The following is a 17810-nucleotide window of genomic DNA, read 5'->3' on the forward strand; positions in this document are numbered from 1 at the left end:
TTTTCTCCAAAATAATTCAGGGTAGGGGTAGTACTGGCTGTGTGAGGACGATGGTCTGAAGCTGCATGTTGGGAACCTGGGGTCAATTATACGTTTCTCTCCTGTTTTTGTCTATTTGAAATTTTCCATAACAAAAAGTTTCTTAAAAAATCTAAAGAGTAACTAGCTTCTTTCAATGGCCTTCTGGTTATTACGTTCTTAATGACATCACTTCTGGTCCTGATGTTCTTGGCAGCTTTGTGGGGTGGGTTCTCCTCTTTAATGAAAATGTTCTAGTCTAATTTCTGTGTTCTCAACAGCCAGTCTTACAATGACGTGGGAATTTATAAAATATAAAATCTCTTCTTGTTTTTTATCATGAATTAATACATTTAATTTTGAGTACCTTATTGGTAGTCTGTCTCTTCTTTACGTCAGAAACTTTTTCTCTCTGCCTTCTGATGTGTGAGGGATTTGCCTGGACAAGGTCACGGGTCTTGTGGGCAAAGTTTGGAAGGTGTAGGTTTTAAGAATTATATACCTAAATTCCTTTTCTCAAAAGCCCTTTAATTCAAGGAGAATTAACAGTTTTGACATTTGTAATTTAAAAGGGTCAAATTTTTCTTCTCTAATTTTTAAAGGAAAATTTTCTTACAGATACTGTTTATTCATTAATTTTATCTTAAATTTATAAGCTGTCATTGATACATCGAAAATTTTCTTGTAGATACTATTTATTTATTAATTTTATCTTAAATTTATAAGCAGTCATTGATACATGAATCTGGTTTTATGAATTAGTACTGTTGAAATATTCTAGTAACATGGAGTCAATACGGCTTATCATAAAAGACATACCAACATATTTAGTGGTTTTAGAATTTTGTGTTTTTGGAAGTGCTTCATAAGGACTTTTAGAATGTGGATCCCTTAGCTTATCTATTACATAGTTTTATGTTTACAGTGATGCTGTGGTTAAGTTGTGGTCATTTGCTTGTTTTGGTAGTTTGACAGCTTACATTGATGAGCTTGTTATTGTGGCTTGGAATTGAATATCTAATATCTGCAGGTATAAACAACCTAGTATTTCAGCATTTCTAATAGGCTGTGCACTTTCTTATTCTTCTAGGGCTGAAGAGTCCAAATTATCTACTGAAAAAGGATAAACGTGAGATTTAAATTGTTTTCTTCTTTGCACAGTATGTTGGACTCTTTTTAAATATTTTAACTTTTGCTGACCTGGTGTGTCATCTGTAGTCGTCGTTCTGACCTGTGTCACGTTAAACCACGTCCGTGTTTCCTAGAAGACCGCACCGCATCACCTCTGTTTCCTCAGGTTCTTTTCTGGATACCGACTTACTTGACTCACTTTCAGGCTCATCATTTTTGTTGGAAGTGATACAAAGTGACTCCTTTCCCCTTGGCATTGCTGTCTTCACAACAGGCCGCAGTTGCTTCTCTGGGGAGTTCTGTTAACAGCAGGAGTTCAGGAATAAGGTGCTGTGTCCGCGGCTTTCTGGGCTATCAGGCTGAGGTCGCCAGCCAACGGTCCTGGTCTCTGCGGAAAGCTTTTCCTTTCCCATTACTTGAAAAATCCCAGAAATGATTTCAACTGATGTTTACTTCACTGTTCCCTTTGAACTATCCTGGTCTGTGATTTATAGTGGAAGATTACTGATTTAGGTCTAACAGTCTATGATGTTTTTGTGGGAAATAACAGAAATGATCCAGATTCTGCCCTGTGTTTCTAGAGAGCTTGTATCCCCAGACATACGGTAGCAGGTGGTCACAAGTGACGTTTCTGGCGTTGTCAGCAAACTTCCTGAATTCCACATAATGAGTTTGGTAATTGTTTTAGGATAAATGTAATCTTAAGTATGCCAACCTATTTCTCTCTCTTTTCAGTTTGCTTTCTTTTCTTTATTTCTTTCTTCCTAAATTGAAAAAACAAGGTGAACTTCAACTGTAGTTTTGGGGAAAGGTCACGCATAGTTTTTATTCTCTATTATCGTTTTTCATGTACAGTAGAACCTCCATAGTTGACCACCTCCCTACATTGACCACCTCCTTACGTTGACCTAATTTTATAGGCTGAAGATGCACCACATGTATTCAGTGGAAGACGTCTGTGTGTATACTGACCACCTCTGCAAGTTGCATCTTGGCCACATGGACTGTGACACACAATATCAGTTTACCCTCTGTAACTTGACCAGTGGGTCCACTCCACACCAAGAGGTAGAAGGTGTGGCCTTTTCCCTCTAGTTGTATTATTTTTTCTTTAGTACAAGTTCGTTTTCCACGTTTTGCTATCACCACATATTGGATTAGGCCTAACATCCTATTTTTTATCATGTGTAGTGGAAGATTTTTTCAATGCGAAGAACTGGTCTTAATTATAGATATGTGCTACAATTACTGAACAGTTTTACAGTTAATCGAGATGTGATGGTCCGTCCAAAGGAAAGAACTCAAAGAGCTGACATTGAAGGAAAAAATTGATCTTCTACATTTTCTGGAAAGCAGCAGGTAAAGAAAGACAGTACAACATTTTGGTGTTAACAAGAGCACCATGAGCAACACGCAGAAAGGTGACATGAGTCCCTGGAGACTCGGGGAGGACAGTGGAGCCAGCAGGGGAAGAGGAGGAGACGTTCCTGGAGGAGTCCGTGAAGACACATGGAGGTGGTTCAGACACCAAGTCTTCAGGCCCATCATCCAAGAAGTTCACACTTGAATTGTGGGGGGCAGGTTTCCAAGCATGAAGTGGTTGCTCAAGAAATTCTAAACCATGAACACGAGATCTCCCAGAAAATCTTCTGAGGTGAATCCAGCGAAGTTTCTATAGAAGCTGTGGAGAGCTCATCAGAAGTTCGCGGACTTCAGAGATGATGATGTCTTTAACGCTGACGAGTGCAGACTCTCTTTCAAGGCAATGCCTGACAGGAACCTTGTCATAGTGACAAATGAAAGAGCAGCAAACTTTGCAAAGGACGTTCACAGTTCTGCTTTGCCCTCGCTCATCTGGAGAGAAACAAAAGCCCATGGTGATTGGTAAATCAGCAAAGCCAGACGCACCCCAATCATCTCCCTGTCACATGGAGATAAAACAAATGCACATGAGTGACTGGTGCCCTATTTGAGCAGTGGGAATGGGTATCGACCCAGAAACAAAGAAGAAACGGTCTGTTCTACTGACAGGAGACATTGTCCTGGCCACCTGCAAGTGAATCATCTCACAAACGTGGCACTGATATTTCTGCTTCCAAACATGGCCTCAAAAATCCAACCTCTTGACCAAGGTATTAAAAGACACTGAAAATGCACATCTGAGCCCAGCTCCTGCAGACGGTCATTACTAAACACAGCCTGTGGTAGCCTGTGGAAGCGACATCGGCCTCAACAGTTAACACTCTGGGGCTGTCCCCTGGGTCAGTTCTGCTGGGAATAAAGTTCAGCCGGAAGTGACACAGAAGTGTTTCAAGAAGTCTGTATTTGTCACAACCCAAGAGCTTGTTTTGCCTCCACCAGACAGTCCATCTCCTAGGGCAGAATTTGAAAAGGGTAGATTTTTAAGGTTTTCTTCATGAATGATGAGGTGACAAGTAATGGACTTGACCAGGAGCAGTTTTCCAAGCACCTTTGATCAAAGCAGAGACCAGCATAAAAGAGCAAGAAGCAGCTGAGGAAGTGGAAGAGAGTGGGGATGACACAGGGATGCGGAGACCCCGAAAGAGGAGGCTGTGAGGCATCTGATGCTGCTGCTGGAGTCAATCGCTCTGGGAGAATGCTGGGCATTCTGAGGGCATGGCCAGCGGTGAGAGGGCCACGCTTATAATAATAAGAAGCAGACCAGGATTCACTCTTCTTTCAGAATGATTAAAGTGGGAATGGGTTTACCATTTACCCAGCAGCCGTTACCACAGGCCATCTGCTGATCTAGCAGTTTCCTTTGAGAGCACAGTAATACACGATGGTTAGTGTGGCACAGTCGGACCCCACAGGCTTTGATTCTGGGCAGACCTGAGTCCAGGTCCTACCACTCACTCGCTGAGTGATGTTGGGACAATCACCTAACCTCTCTGACCTTCGTTTTTTATCTTAAAATGGGATGAATGATGCCTGCTGTTCAGAGATGCTGTTGAATTAGAGAGAAAGCACATGGGCAGCCTGCCGGGTGGGCCCAGGGTAAACAGTAATCGAATAAAGCTGCTGCCTGAGGCTTAGAAAATTGACCCACACATCAGGATGGACATGTTATAACCATAATAAGCTGAGATAGCTGTATTTAAAGTATATTTATTTGTATAATTTATTATTTTCCTTTCCCCTTGCAAATATACAGAGGGTCCCCCCAAAATGTGTACACATCTTAAGAAAGGAAAAACCCAGATTAAAATAATAATATATGCTGGTAACTAAAGATGTATTCAAGTCTCAGTGAGCACCTCATGTACTGTGTAATTACAGAAGCCAAACGTGACTCAAGCCTTACAAATTTAATACAGATTTTCCCTTTCTTAAAACGTACAGACGTGGTTTTGGCACTTTCTGTATTACTACTAAAAGAGGAATGGGAGATGATGAAAAAGCGATCGTCTTCAAGACGCTCTCCTCCTTGGCAGGCCTGGGTCTTGGTCAGGTGTTCCCTTCTTTTTGGGAGCCCCGGCCGAGGGCGCACAGCCTGAGAGGCCTGGCTTGGGCCCTGGAATTTCACAGTTGAGCTCCCCCAGGAAAGCCACACTCCAGATGTGGAAAGTAGCTTTTGCTGCAAGAGATCCAATTCAGAAAAAAACACAAAACCTTTTCCACCATACTTAAAAAAGAGTTCGGAATGGAAAGAGTTTTAATGAACCTTATTGTAGACGGTGGGGGTCGAAGGTATAAATTCCAAAAGCTTAAGTTGTTTATTGAACACAGAAATGTAAGTAGAGGGAAAGTATTTCTTTTAGTAAGCAAAAGTTTATTTTATTTATATTTATTTATTTTTATTGTTAAATCATAGCTGTGTACATTAGTGCAATCAAGGGGTACAATGTGCTGATTTCATATACAATCTGAAATATTCTCATCAAAATGTTCAACGTAGCCTTCATGGCATTTTCTTAGCTGTTGTATGTAGACATTTGTGTTCTGCCTTTAGTAAGTTTTGCCTGTACCCATTCTAAGATGCACCGTAGGTGTGGCCACACCCATTACCCTCTCTCCACCCTAACCTCCCCACTCCCTTCCCCTCCCTTGGCCTTTCCCCATATTCTTGTGCTATAGTTGGGTTATAGACTTCATGTGAAAGCTATAAATTAGCTTCATAGTAGGGCTGAGTACATAGGATACTTTTTCTTCCATTCTTGAGATACTTTTCTAAGAAGAATATGTTCCAGCTCCATCTATGTAAACATGAAAGAGGTAAAGTCTCCATCTTTCTTTAAGGCTGCATAATATTCCATGGTGTACATGTACCACAATTTGCTAGTCCATCCGTGGGTCGATGGGCACTTGGGCTTCTTCCATGACCTAGCAATTATGAATTGGACTGCAATAAACATTCTGGTGCAGATGTCTTTGTTATATTGTGTCTTTTGGTCTTCTGGGTATAAACCTAGTAAAGGAATTATAGGATCGAATGGCAGGTCTATTTTTAGATCTCTAAGTATTCTCCCCATCCTTCCAGAGGGAACCTATTAGTGCGCATTCCCACCAGCAGTGTAGAAGTGTGCCCTTTTCTCGACATCCATACCAACATCTCTGGTTTTGGGATTTTGTTATGTAGGCTACCCTTACTAGGGTTAGGTGATATCTCAAAGTAGTTTTGATTTGCATTTCTCTGATGATTAAGGATGATGAGCTTTTTTTCATGTGTTTGTAGATCATGCGTCTGTCTTCTTTAGAGAAGTTTCTCGTCAAGTCCTTTGTCCACCCTGAGATAAGATCACTTGTTCTTCTCTTGCTAATACATTTGAGTTCTCTGTGGATTCTGGTTATTAAACCTTTATCAGAGGTATAACCTGCAAATATTTTCTCCCATTCTGAGAGCTGTCTGCTTGCTTTATTTACCATGTTCTGGCTGTACAGAAGCTTTTTAGTTGATCAGGTCCCGGTAATGTATTTTTGATACTACTTCAATTTTGCCTGGGGAGTCCTCCTCATAAAATATTCACCCAGGCCAATTCCTTCAAAAGTTTTCCCTGCACTTTCTTCAAGTATTTTTATATTTATAGTTTCATGTGTTAAGTTTAAATCTTTTATCCAGTGAGAGTCTATCTTAGTTAGTGGTGAAAGGTGTGGGTCCAGTTTCAGTCTTTTCCAGATTGCCAGCCAGTTTGTTAAATAGGGAATCTTTTCCCTATTTAACCCAGCACCATTTGTTAAATAGGGAATCTTTTCCCCACTGAATGTTTTTAATTGGCTTGTCAAAGATCAAATAATGGTAAGTAGCTGGATTCATCTCCTGGTTCTCTATTCTGTTCCAGACATCTACTTCTCTGTTTTTGTGCCAGTACCATGCTGTTTTGATCACTATCGATTTATCGTACAGTCTGAGGTCTGGTAGCGTGATTCCTCCTGCTTTGTTTTTATTGCTGAGTAATATTTTGGCTATTCGAGGTTTTTCCTGATTCCATATAAAACGAAGTATTGTTTTTTCAAGATCTTTAAAATATGACAATGGAGCTTTAATAGGAATTGCATTAAAATTATATATTGTTTTGGGTAGTATAGACATTTTAACAATGTTGATTCTTCCCAGCCATGAGCATGGTGTTTTTCCATTTGTTAACATCTTCAGCTATTTCTTTTCTTAGAGTTTCATAGTTCTCTTTGTAGAGATCTTTGACGTCTTTTGTTAGGTATACTCCCAAATATTTCATCTTCTTTGGCACTACTGTGAAAGGAATAGAGTCCTTGACTGTTTTTTCAGCTTGGTTATTGTTGGTATATATAAAGGCTATAAATTTATGGGTGTTGATTTTGTAGCCTGAGACATTGCTGTATTCCTTGATCACTTCTAAAAGTTTTGTAGTAGAATCCCTAGTGTTTTCCAGATATATGATCATATCATCTGCGAAGAGTGAAAGTTTGATCTCTTCTGACCCTATGTGGATACCCTTGATCACCTTTTCTTCCCTAATTGCAATGGCTAAAACTTCCATTACAATGTTAAAGAGCAATGGAGACAGTGGGCAGCCTTGTCTGGTTCCTGATCTGAGTGGAAATGATTTCAATTTAACTCCATTCAATATGACATTGGCTGTGGGTTTGCTGTAGATGGCCTCTATTAGTTTAAGAAATGTCCCTTCTATACCAATTTTCTTAAGTGTTCTGATCATGAAGGGATGCTGGATATTATCAAAAGCTTTTTCTGCATCAATTGAGAGAATCATATGGTCTTTATTTTTTAGTTTGTTTATGTGCTGAATTACATTTATAGATTTATGTATATTGAACCAGCCTTGAGACCCTGGCATAAATCCCACTTGGTCATGGTGTATAATGTTTTTGATGTGTTGTTAGATTCTGTTTGTTAGGATCTCATTGAGTATTTTAGCATCAATATTCATTAGTGATATTGGTGTATAATTTTCTTTTCTTGTTGAGTCTTTCCCTGGTTTGGGGATTAAGGTGATGTGTGCTTCGTAGAATGTGTTGGGTAATATTCCTTCTTTTTCTATATTTTGGAAGAGGTTTAGTAATATAGGTACTGGTTCTTCTTTAAAGGTTTGGTAGAATGCTGGCATAAAGCCATCTGGTCCTGGGCTTTTCTTTTTTAGGGAGATTTTGTATAGATGATGCTATTTCAGAACTTGATATAGGCCTGTTCAACATTTCCACTTCATTCTGGCTAAGTCTTGGTAGGTGGCATACTTCCAGGTATTGGTCGATCTCTTTCAGATTTTCATATTTGTGAGAGTAGAGTTTCTTGTAGTATTCGTTAAGGATTTTTTGAATTTCTGAGGGGTCTGTTGCTATTTCATTGTTACCATTTCTGATTGATGAAATTAGAGATTTTACTCTTTTTTTCCTGGTGAGGTTGGCCAAAGGTTTATCTATTTTATTGATCTTTTCAAAAAACCAAGTTTTGGATTTATTGATCTGTATAATTCTTTTGTTTTCAATTTCATTTAATTCTGCTCTGATTTTGGTTATTTCTTTTCTTCTGCTGCGTTTGGGGTTGGAGTGTTCTCCATTTGCTTGAGATGTCCCATTAAGTTATTAACTTCCATTCTTTCCATTTTCTTGAGGAAGGCTTGTAGTGCTATGAATTTTCCTCTTAGGACTGCCTTTCCAGTAGCCCAGAGGTTCTGGTAATTCGTGTCGTGATTGTTGTTTTGTTCCAAAAATTTGGTGATTTCCTTCTTAATCTCATCTATAACCCATCTATCCTTCAGCATAAGGTTGTTTAGCTTCCATGTTTTTGTATGGGTATGCAGATTCCTGTTGTTAATTGAGTTCAACTTTATTCCATGATGGTCTGAGAAGATGCAAAGAATAATTTGTATTTTTTTTAAATTTGCTGATACAGATTTGTGGCCTAGGAGTGGTCGATTTTGGAGTATGTTCCGTGGGCTGATGAGAAGAATGTGTATTCATTTTTGTTGGGATGAAATCTTCTGTAGATGTCAGTTAAGTCCAGATGTTGAATTGTTAAGTTTAAATCTAAAATTTCTTTGCTTAGCTTCTTTTTGGAGGATCTATCCAGCACTGCTAAAGGGGTGTTAAAATCTCCAACTACTATGGAACTGGAGGAAATGAAGTTGCTCAAGTCTGTTAGAGTTTCTCTTATCAATTGAGTTGTATTCTAGTTGGTTGCATAAACATTAATAATTGAAATCTCATCATATTGAGTATAACCTTTAACAAATATGAAGTATCCATCCTTATCCTTCCTTATTTCGGTTGATTTAAAACCTATTGCGTCTGCGAATAGGATTGCAACGCCTACTTATTTCTGCTTTCCATTTGCCTGGAGTATTGGTGACCATCCCTTTACCTTGAGTCTATATTTGTCTTTTAATGTAAGATGAGATTTTCGTATGCAGCAAATATCTGGCTTGAGTTCTTGTATCCAGTCAGCCAACCTGTGCCTCTTTAGAGGACAGTTTAAACCATTCACATTAATTGAGAATATTGATAAGCCTTTCGGGAGTCTGGTGGACATTTTTAATCCTTTTGCTACTGTGGAAGTTGGAATTTGATCAAAATTTTCTGGGGGGATTTACTTTTGTGGTGGAGGATTACGCTGGTCTTTATGTGGGATAGGTCTGAGAATATCCTGGAGAGCTGGTTTAGTTATGGCAAATTTCTTTAACACATGAATGTCATTAAAGTATTTAATTTATCCGTCATAAATGAAACTAAGTTTAGCTGGTTACAGGATCCTAGGTTGAAAGTTATTTTGTTTTAGGAGATTAAAAGTCGGTGACCATCCTCTTCTAACTTGAAAGGTTTCAGCAGAGAGATCTGCAGTTATTCTAATATTATTCCCCTTATAGGTGATGGTTTTCTTTCGTCTGGCTGCTGTCAGAATTTTCTCCTTCATATTAACTTTAGTGAAATTGATTATGATGTGTCTGGAGGATGTCTTATTCAGGTTGAGTCGTGCTGGAGTTCTGAAACTGTCTGCTATCTGAATTTCAGAATCTCTTGGCATGTCTGGAAAGTTATCCTTCATAATCTAATGGAGAAGAGACTCTGTGCCTTCTGAAGGCACTTTGTCACTTTCGGGGGATTCCTGTAAGACGAATATTGGTTTTCTTCGAATTATCCCAGAGCTCTCTGAGAGAGTGATCTGTTTTTGCCTTCCATTTCTCTTCCTCTTTGAAAGTTTGGGAGTGTTCGAAAGCTTTGTCTTCAAAGTCAGAAATCCTTTCTTCTGCTTGTTCCATTCTGTTACTGAGGGATTCGACTGTGTTTCTCAGACCTTTGAGGGCTGCAACTTCTTGTCTCAATGTGTCAAAATCTTTGGTCATTTGGCCTTTAAATTCATTGAATTCTTGAGATATCTTTTGTATTACTGCTTGGAATTCTAATTCAATCTTATTTGCTGTCCAGATTCTGAATTTGCTTTCTGACATCTCAGCTATTTGTGCATGGAATCTTGTGCTGTGTCTGCCCCATTGATCCTTGGGGGAGTTGATCTACTCTGATTTTTCATATTGGCAGAGTTCTTCTGTTGATTTTGCCTCATGATTATTTTTCACGTTGCCTCTGGCCGTCCTCAGAGTTGGGGAGGTGTCTCTCCGGGATTAGACCCCAGCGGGATCACTCTATTGTTGCTGGGTCTTTGTATTGAGTAACTCTGTGTAGCTCCTCTGGGGCTGCCCGGCCAGGGAGTTTTGGTTATGGAAGCAACTCCAGCGGCAACAGTGTGTGGGGTGGTTCACATCGTTGTGGGAGTGCCTGGCACCCAGTGACTTTGGCATAGAGAGCCCAGGGCTCCAACAGACTCTGGCCAGGAGAAGGGCTCCATGTAGAGGCAGGGAGGGCTCTGGAGGGCACGTTCCTACCAGAGTCCCTGCCTAGACCTGCGGGCCAGTGTGGAGGGAGGGAGGACGCAGGGTTGGGAGTTGCAGCAGTTACTTGTCAGGGTATGCGGAGGCCCAGTGGGCGCTGGCGCGGGTCGGGGGTCCCAGCACAGCTCTTACCAAGGTCCGGCCAGGTGCCGATCGCACTCGTGGCAGAGTTCTTATGGAGGTCGGGGCGGCGCAGCTCTTATCGAGGTTGGCGGGACGCCAATCCATATATTTTCTTTTATTACTTTGTGTACATCTGGCGGCGGTGCCGGCCACGGGAGCCACATCATGGCGACGGCCAGTCAGTAAAAGTTTAAAAGCAGAGTGAGTCTGTGAAAAAGGATCACCCAGCCAACTTTCTCATCTTTATTCCAAATGAGACTGGAGTGTTAGAAGGATCAACTCACGTCTGATCTGGGAAGAAGCAGAGATGCAGGCACGTCACAAGTGGGATCTCAAGTGGACAGTGGTGAGTGCCGCAGTAGACAGTGGGAAGCATCAGGCCAGTGGTTGGTTCTCATAAGGGAAACAGGACCACACGTCCAAGGTAACAACACTTAAGTGGGGCTTAGTAGATGAATGAAAGTCCAGCAGGAAGGGGAGATGCTTTCTGGGCCTTGAAAACTGTGCCCATGACACACACTTGTGGCTGGTGCTGGTCAGAAGATGGGAAGTGAGCGTGGACCACAGAGGTCTGAGGAAGGGCCTGCTGGAGAGTGAGCCTCGAGCCAGGGCACTGGGGCTTGTGCGTTCCCATCTCCATGCCACAGGAATGTGGAAAGTATTGTTCAGTGAGCAAAAGCAGAAAGAATAGCAGAGGCAATCAATAGGAAATAATAATCCTTAAAACATGGAAAGGACACTTTGCTGAAATCTGACCGTTTTTACAAAAGTGGGCAGTGTCTTATTCTAATCCAGCAAGTTGGCAAATGCTTCAAAGGAGAGTTAACCCTACTACCCAGCTGATGAGACGGCTTTGGCATTTGCTGGGAGTTGTGCAGAGTGTTAAATCCATCGGACCCTCTCTAAGCTTCCGTTATTCACCACTGATTTGGTTGGAGATAGTTTTGGAGAGAAGTGTGTATATATCTGTCTTTAAAAATTAGGAGGGTGGGGGCGGTGCCTGTGGTTCATTCAGTAAGGCGCCGGCCCCATATACCGAGGGTGGCGGGTTCAAACCCGGCCCCGGCCAAACTGCAACCAAAAAATAGCCGGGCGTTGTGGCGGGCGCCTGTAGTCCCAGCTACTCGGGAGGCTGAGGCAAGAGAATCGCTTAAGCCCAGGAGCTGGAGGTTGCTGTGAGCTGTGTGAGGCCACAGCACTCTACCGAGGGCCATAAAGTGAGACTCTGTCTCTACAAAAAAAAAAAAAATTAGGAGGATGATGGGAGACCCCTTGGGGGTTCTGGCAGGAAGTAAGTAAATAGGAAGAGTTGAAAGAGCTTGCCCTATCTTTATTATTAATACATCATTTTTCTCATAATTATTTCCTGAGTTTTCCCCTTTACTGCAAGCCCTAGACGAGGAGGCAGGAAACCACAATCGGGGCCAGTCGTCACTGCCTCCACCTCCGCCTCGCCTCAGACACGCCCTTTATTTTTCCAGCCCTGGGTTTCCTGATCTCTCAGATGAAAGGACTTTCAAATGAGTTCCGCAGGAGCCAGCAGAGATGCTTCAAGGCCTACTCTGCAGGATGACTGGAGCCTCCTGCCGGCCTTGCCCCTTCACAGAGGGCAGCTAACTTTTCATTTGTATTATAAGTTGGGTCTGTCACAGGATTTTTTAACAAAAGGATTCTATTACTTTTTAAAAGTTTGAAAGTCTCTGAACTAGATATTTCTGAAGGGCCTGACCAGCTCAGAAACAGTTTTCCTATCTGTAGAATGGGGATGACAGCAGTTCCTTTTCCAGGTTTCTGAGGGGCAGACAAGACTTTATGTGCACAACAGGGAACAGAACACGGGGGAGTTCACAGTGCAGCTGGTGGTCCCCCAGCCTGGCCTCTACAGGTTCCACATAAATGAGACTGCATTTTGTAAGACTCTTTAACACTTTTGAGTATGAAGCATTGCCTAATCTATCTACTTTATCCCCCAAAACACCATAAAAATGTTTTGCACATTTACTCTGTGAATTTTTAATATATTTTGTTTCTATTTTTTGCATCTTTTTTCCTCATAATTGAAAGTTCTTTCTTCTTTATTAGGATTTTAAGAATAATTATATAATGCATTTATGGAAGTTAACCTCTCGGTGTATTCCAGGCTCGCCTGCTCATGGGACAGTGACATCAGCGTCCACCCTGTGACCCTGCCCTCCACGACCTGCTTGGAGCTGCTGCTGGTCTTGTCCAGGAGCAACGCGGCACTGCCCCCATCCCTGCGCAGCCTGGGCACCTTCCAGGTACGCCAGCCCCTCTCCAGGACAGGTGTCTCACCTTTCCCTGGAGTTGTTTTCCATGGATCCTGTCTTTGACAGGAGATGACCAATGAAAACCCACAGCTTCAAATAATAATAATGATCATAATAGTAATAATGATAAGTGGCATGGTGCGTGAACTGCCTCATCTGTCTCTTTTAAATAGTCGAGCACATAGAGGGTCAGAATTGATTAGGAGTTGTCTAGTCACAGAGGACTCAGGGCTCTAGCTCCACGGTTTGTTCTCTCAACCCCCGTCTTTCTTGCCCTGAGAGAAATGGCGATAAGATGTGACAGAGACCCTTATAAATGCCGCTTCCCTTCCCACGGCTTTGCCCTGGAACCAGGATCGGCGTTTTCACCAAGTGCGTGATGAGCAGGGCAGGGTCCTGCCTGCTCTCAGCTCCATTGCTCTCTTTTCCAGCCCTCATCACTTCCCACTCCCCTGGTACTGACCAGAGGAGGGCTCTTGTCCCTGGTGGTCAGCTGATCATCAAATGAAGAGGCACATGAGAATTGAAATGTTAACTACTGGCTTAGGCTGTGACCGTGCAATAAGTAAAAGCAGTTGCACATATCCGTGACTCTTGATGGTGGAGCATGCTCACTTGCTGATGCTGGCGGGAAGACCATGTGCACTGCTGAGAAACGGGGGATCTGGGTGGGTAGTCCCCGTGTGAAGGCTGCCGATGCACCCTGGGAAAGCCCAGGTCATGCGGTGAGCACCTTGGTCATGTCTTGAGCCAAGACTTATAGATTTTTCTATGAATTGCATCTCAAGAAAGTGCTAGAAAGTGACTGTGCCAGTAGAGTGCACATCTGCCTCTCTCACTGTTATGGTGATGGTCTCCCTGAGCCTCAGCACTGAGTGAGTTCCTCCTTCGTCTGTAGCAGGCCCGTGTGTATCTGTTCTTCCTCCATCAACTTCAGCCCTGCCCTCTCAAATGGGTCTTAGGGAACAGCTCCTGGTTCCACAGCAGAGGAAGCCGCAATGCACAGAGGTGGCTGGAGACGGAGCTGGACTCTCCAGGCCTGTCCAGGGTGCACCCCTCCCCCAGAGCAGTGCACATGGGCCCTGGGGCGGCGGGTATCCACCTAGGAATGTCCTTATTTTAGAGTAATTTATAATTACATGTATTTTATTTATTTATATGCCTCCTTGAATCAGAAATGATTTAAAATCCTATATATTAATCTATATTTCCACCACATTTTGCTCAGTGGATTGAGTAACACAAAGTTTATATGTACTCACAAAGTTTCATGGAGAGAGATGAAAGAAACTTATCTTTGGAAAGAAGATGTTGGAAAACAATTATTTTTTTAACTCATTCTCTCCCTCATGCACTGTTTTGAAATTTTTATGCCACCGGTAAGTGGGGAGCAAGAGAAATGATTCTGACTTTGGGGATTTTATGGCATATTGGGGAAAATAGGGCAGTCATGCAGGTGTGAGACAAACTGGACTAACTTTGTTACAAGTAGTTTTAACACTAGCCTTACAGAGATTAAAGTTAGAGGAGTTATCTAAACCGGTTATGGGGGAGTTTGAGCAGAGGCCCACGCTGTGTTATTTCCCCTTGAATTTGAGGGGAAAATTGACCCCTCTGACCCCAGTTCGGGGTGTGTGTGGTCTGGGTCTCGTGTGAACACAGGTGTGTGAGGTGTGGCCTGCTGTTGGTGACATCAGTGTGCTCTTAGCATCTTTATCAAAGGAGCTCTGAAATGTCGGGCACTGATGGCGGATGCCCGTCTGTTGGAGACTCACTCCACGGGGCTTCTGTCTGTTCACTGAACGTCGCTGTCAGGGGCATTCTCCCTTTCCCAACTTCAAAGGCACAAGAAATTTGGCAGGATATTCTGGAAGATGTCTGCTAAAGTGTCGTCCCTGCTCTAACCCCTGGAAAGACATACCCTTACCAGGAGAGTCCTGCAAGTCAGCATTCTGACAGGGTCTTCACTCGGGGAGAGAGGATCAGTGGAAATGGAAGGCGCCCACTGGGGTTAGACGGACACTGTGCCCTTCCTCTGTGGCACCTGCTTCATCACTTCACACAGCGGCAAGGGATGGAGCTCCTCATTTGCCTGTGTTTGGGATTTAGTTTTTAATTGGACACTCACTTTCATGCACAATTTTTGTAATAATTTTTATTTCAAAATATTAGGATGTACAGCATTCTCGTTTCATGGATGAATTGTATAATGCTGAAGACGTCGGGGCTTCTAGGGCACCCACACTGTTTCAGAGCTGTGTTGGCAGAGCTGCAGAGTGTAGAATGGCTCTTGTTAAAGATACCATCTTTACATTTCCAATTCTTACTTCCCCGGCCGCGTCACTGTGAGCAATGCTGCTTCTGCCGGAAAACTGTCACTTCAGGATTCAAATCGTGCTCCTGCCTGAGCTGTTATCACTGCACAGCCCCAAAGGAAGGGCTTATCTTATTAATTAGAGTGGTTAACATATATGAAACTAAATGCTTAAATTACACTGTAACGTTTTCCTCAGGCCAAGAGGGATATCTCTGGTGGTTTTGTTATAATTTTAGCTTCCACTTTGTCATAGGACCTTAATATCCCTAATATCATTATAGGCCTGCAGAGTGTGCGATTTGGTTGGGAATCACAGGAATATTGCTACGTGCACACAGTAGTTATGGTAGTAGCCCCAGGAACAGGGGTGGAAGTACATTCCTTAATGTGTCACTCACTGCTTAGAATTCTCCATGGCTCCCTATTGCAATGCGAATACAGCCCAGAGTCTCACCCTGGCCTGTACGGCCCAGTGTCACCTGGCCCCGCCACCCTTTCTGGCTCGCCTCTCCCCCTCTCTCTGTCACTGCTCCAGGCACACTGGCCTTATTCCCTGTCCTCATCATAAGCCGGTTCTGGACAGGGCATGTGCCACCAGAGGCACAAGAGGCAGCCCTGCACCAGGTCTGTGCAGGCTGGACCATCCCGTTTCCCAGGCCTCCACTCAGAGTCACAGCTGACCTCCCCTCCCACCATTACTCTGTGACCACACCTGGTTTTATTTTCTTCGTAGCACTTTCCCCCATTTGATCTTCGTTCACTTATTTGTCTTTTTCCTCTGCTAACATGTGTTGGATGAGCCTAGCAGAAATGTCTAGTTTTGTTCAGTGTATGTCTGCGGAATTCAAAACAGCTCCTAGAGGGAGGAGCAGTGGTACGTAACAGACGGCCAGATGGGGGCGGATGGACAAGTAAGGTGCGGACCGACACTGCCACCTGGCATTTTAGAGACCTGTAGTCTGGGCTGGGGGAGCAGAGGCCTGAGCAGTGTGCACTCAGGGCAGAAGCAACAGCTCATTCTCTGTGGGGACAGTGCTGAACCCAGCACATGAGGCCCAGGTCTGAGCTGTGTCAACATGTTGAGTACTGAAGGGTGTCCCCATTGAAAGTGCCATCTGGGGCTGTGTACGTAAGAATTTATGAAGAGGTCAGCCATAGAAAGAGCCGGCAGTGTTCCCACGAGCAGAGGGTCAGTGTGTAAGACAGGGCACTAGAGACCAGAATAGGGGAAATGAGAATGAGGCCCAGAATGTGGTGCTGGAACCACGGCAGAGGGGTTGGAGGCCCGGAAGAGTCCTCTGGAGCAGGCAGGTGGCAACTGCCACTGCCATCCCTGCTGCTGGCGTGTTCCCCTCTGCGTGCCTCCCAGCTCTGGGCTGATGGGGTACGGGCCGTTTTCACCTCCACCTTGCTAGGCAGCAGCCCTATCTGAACCTGAAGTCCTGCCACGGCAGCTCCAGTCTGAGCACAGTGAAAGAGCAGCCCAGTCGGAACCAGGACTGGGCAAGAACTGCCCATTTTAATGGTAACTCGGCATTTTTCCTAGAATCCTAGCCTGTTGTAGCTAGAAGGACTAACTATCTAAACATCTTATCTTTACAGATAAGGAAACACAACCAGGAAGGTTAAGTTCATATTGGATCTTAAAACTCTGATTTCTTTGTTGTCCTGCAAAGGATGTTGGCTTCTCTTTGGGAAGAAAGGGGATTTTTCTAAACGTAACATTTCTCTATTCCATGGGACACAGGTTTCCTAGGATGTAAATAGGTGTTATAAAAAATAATTGGATATTAATCATCAGATAATATCGTAAATTATTAAGCAATGTTTTTTAATGCTGTCTGTATTTCAGGGGCTGTTCTCAATGGTTTGTACCCATCAGCTCATTTCACGACCCCACCACAGGGCAGGGATGTGATTATTCCTACTTCACAGGTGTATAAACTGAGCCAGAGCAGTGGTGGAGGGACGTACAGTACAGAGCCCTGCCCCGGGAACCCCGTTCTTAACTACTAGACAGTGTTACCGCTTAGATGTCTCAGACTTCATGACTTAAGGAACCGTGTGACTTTCTTAGTTGAGAAATGTAGCAAACATCATTTCCCAAGTGTGTGTGACATCAGGGAGACTTTTTAGGCGACGGAGGCATGGTCCTCCCCGGCATGTTTTTAGTGGCCGTTTTTCTCACCTCCACAGGAAGTGATGCTGAGGTTTTAGAGGCTGGTTGCCAGGAGGACGCCACTTCGTCCTTGGTGACTGGCTTCTGGGCAGTGCCAACTTGGTAGGAGCAAGACCTGCGCTGGGCTGGCATTCCTGGGCACACTCCGAATCCCACCAGAGGCTGCTCTTCCTGCACTTGCTCCCAGCTTGTTTCAGCTGGATCTCATCCATCCTCAACACAGCGTTCCAGAGGAAAGACTTGCCCAAGGGTTCTGCTGATAGATGGAGCCATCTGGCTAAACTCTGCCTCATTCCTATCTCATGGCTCGGATCCCGCTAAGAACACCAAGAGGCATCTTCTTGGAAACTGTTCTCAACTGAGAGACAAGCATGGGGTGTTCCATAGCAGGTCTCTGAGCCGAGAAACCTTTCTGT

At 43.5% G+C, this 17810-nt stretch overlaps 1 protein-coding gene across 3 annotated transcripts in view; it reads left to right on the forward strand.

Moving 5' to 3' along the window:
* UBE3D (ubiquitin protein ligase E3D) overlaps positions 1–17810 on the forward strand; it is a 167143-nt gene that overhangs the window by 82248 nt on the left and 67085 nt on the right. For all 3 annotated transcript variants that reach the window (XR_008382526.1, XM_053602955.1, XM_053602956.1), the window contains one exon: positions 12751–12889. Coding sequence is in view for 2 of the 3 variants with exons in the window: in XM_053602955.1 (XP_053458930.1) it covers positions 12751–12889 (139 nt within the window). In the remaining variant the exon portion in view is untranslated. The remainder of the gene's footprint in view (positions 1–12750; positions 12890–17810) is intronic.

Source organism: Nycticebus coucang, chromosome 9 (assembly GCF_027406575.1).
Source record: "Nycticebus coucang isolate mNycCou1 chromosome 9, mNycCou1.pri, whole genome shotgun sequence".
NCBI classification, from domain to species: domain Eukaryota; kingdom Metazoa; phylum Chordata; class Mammalia; order Primates; family Lorisidae; genus Nycticebus; species Nycticebus coucang.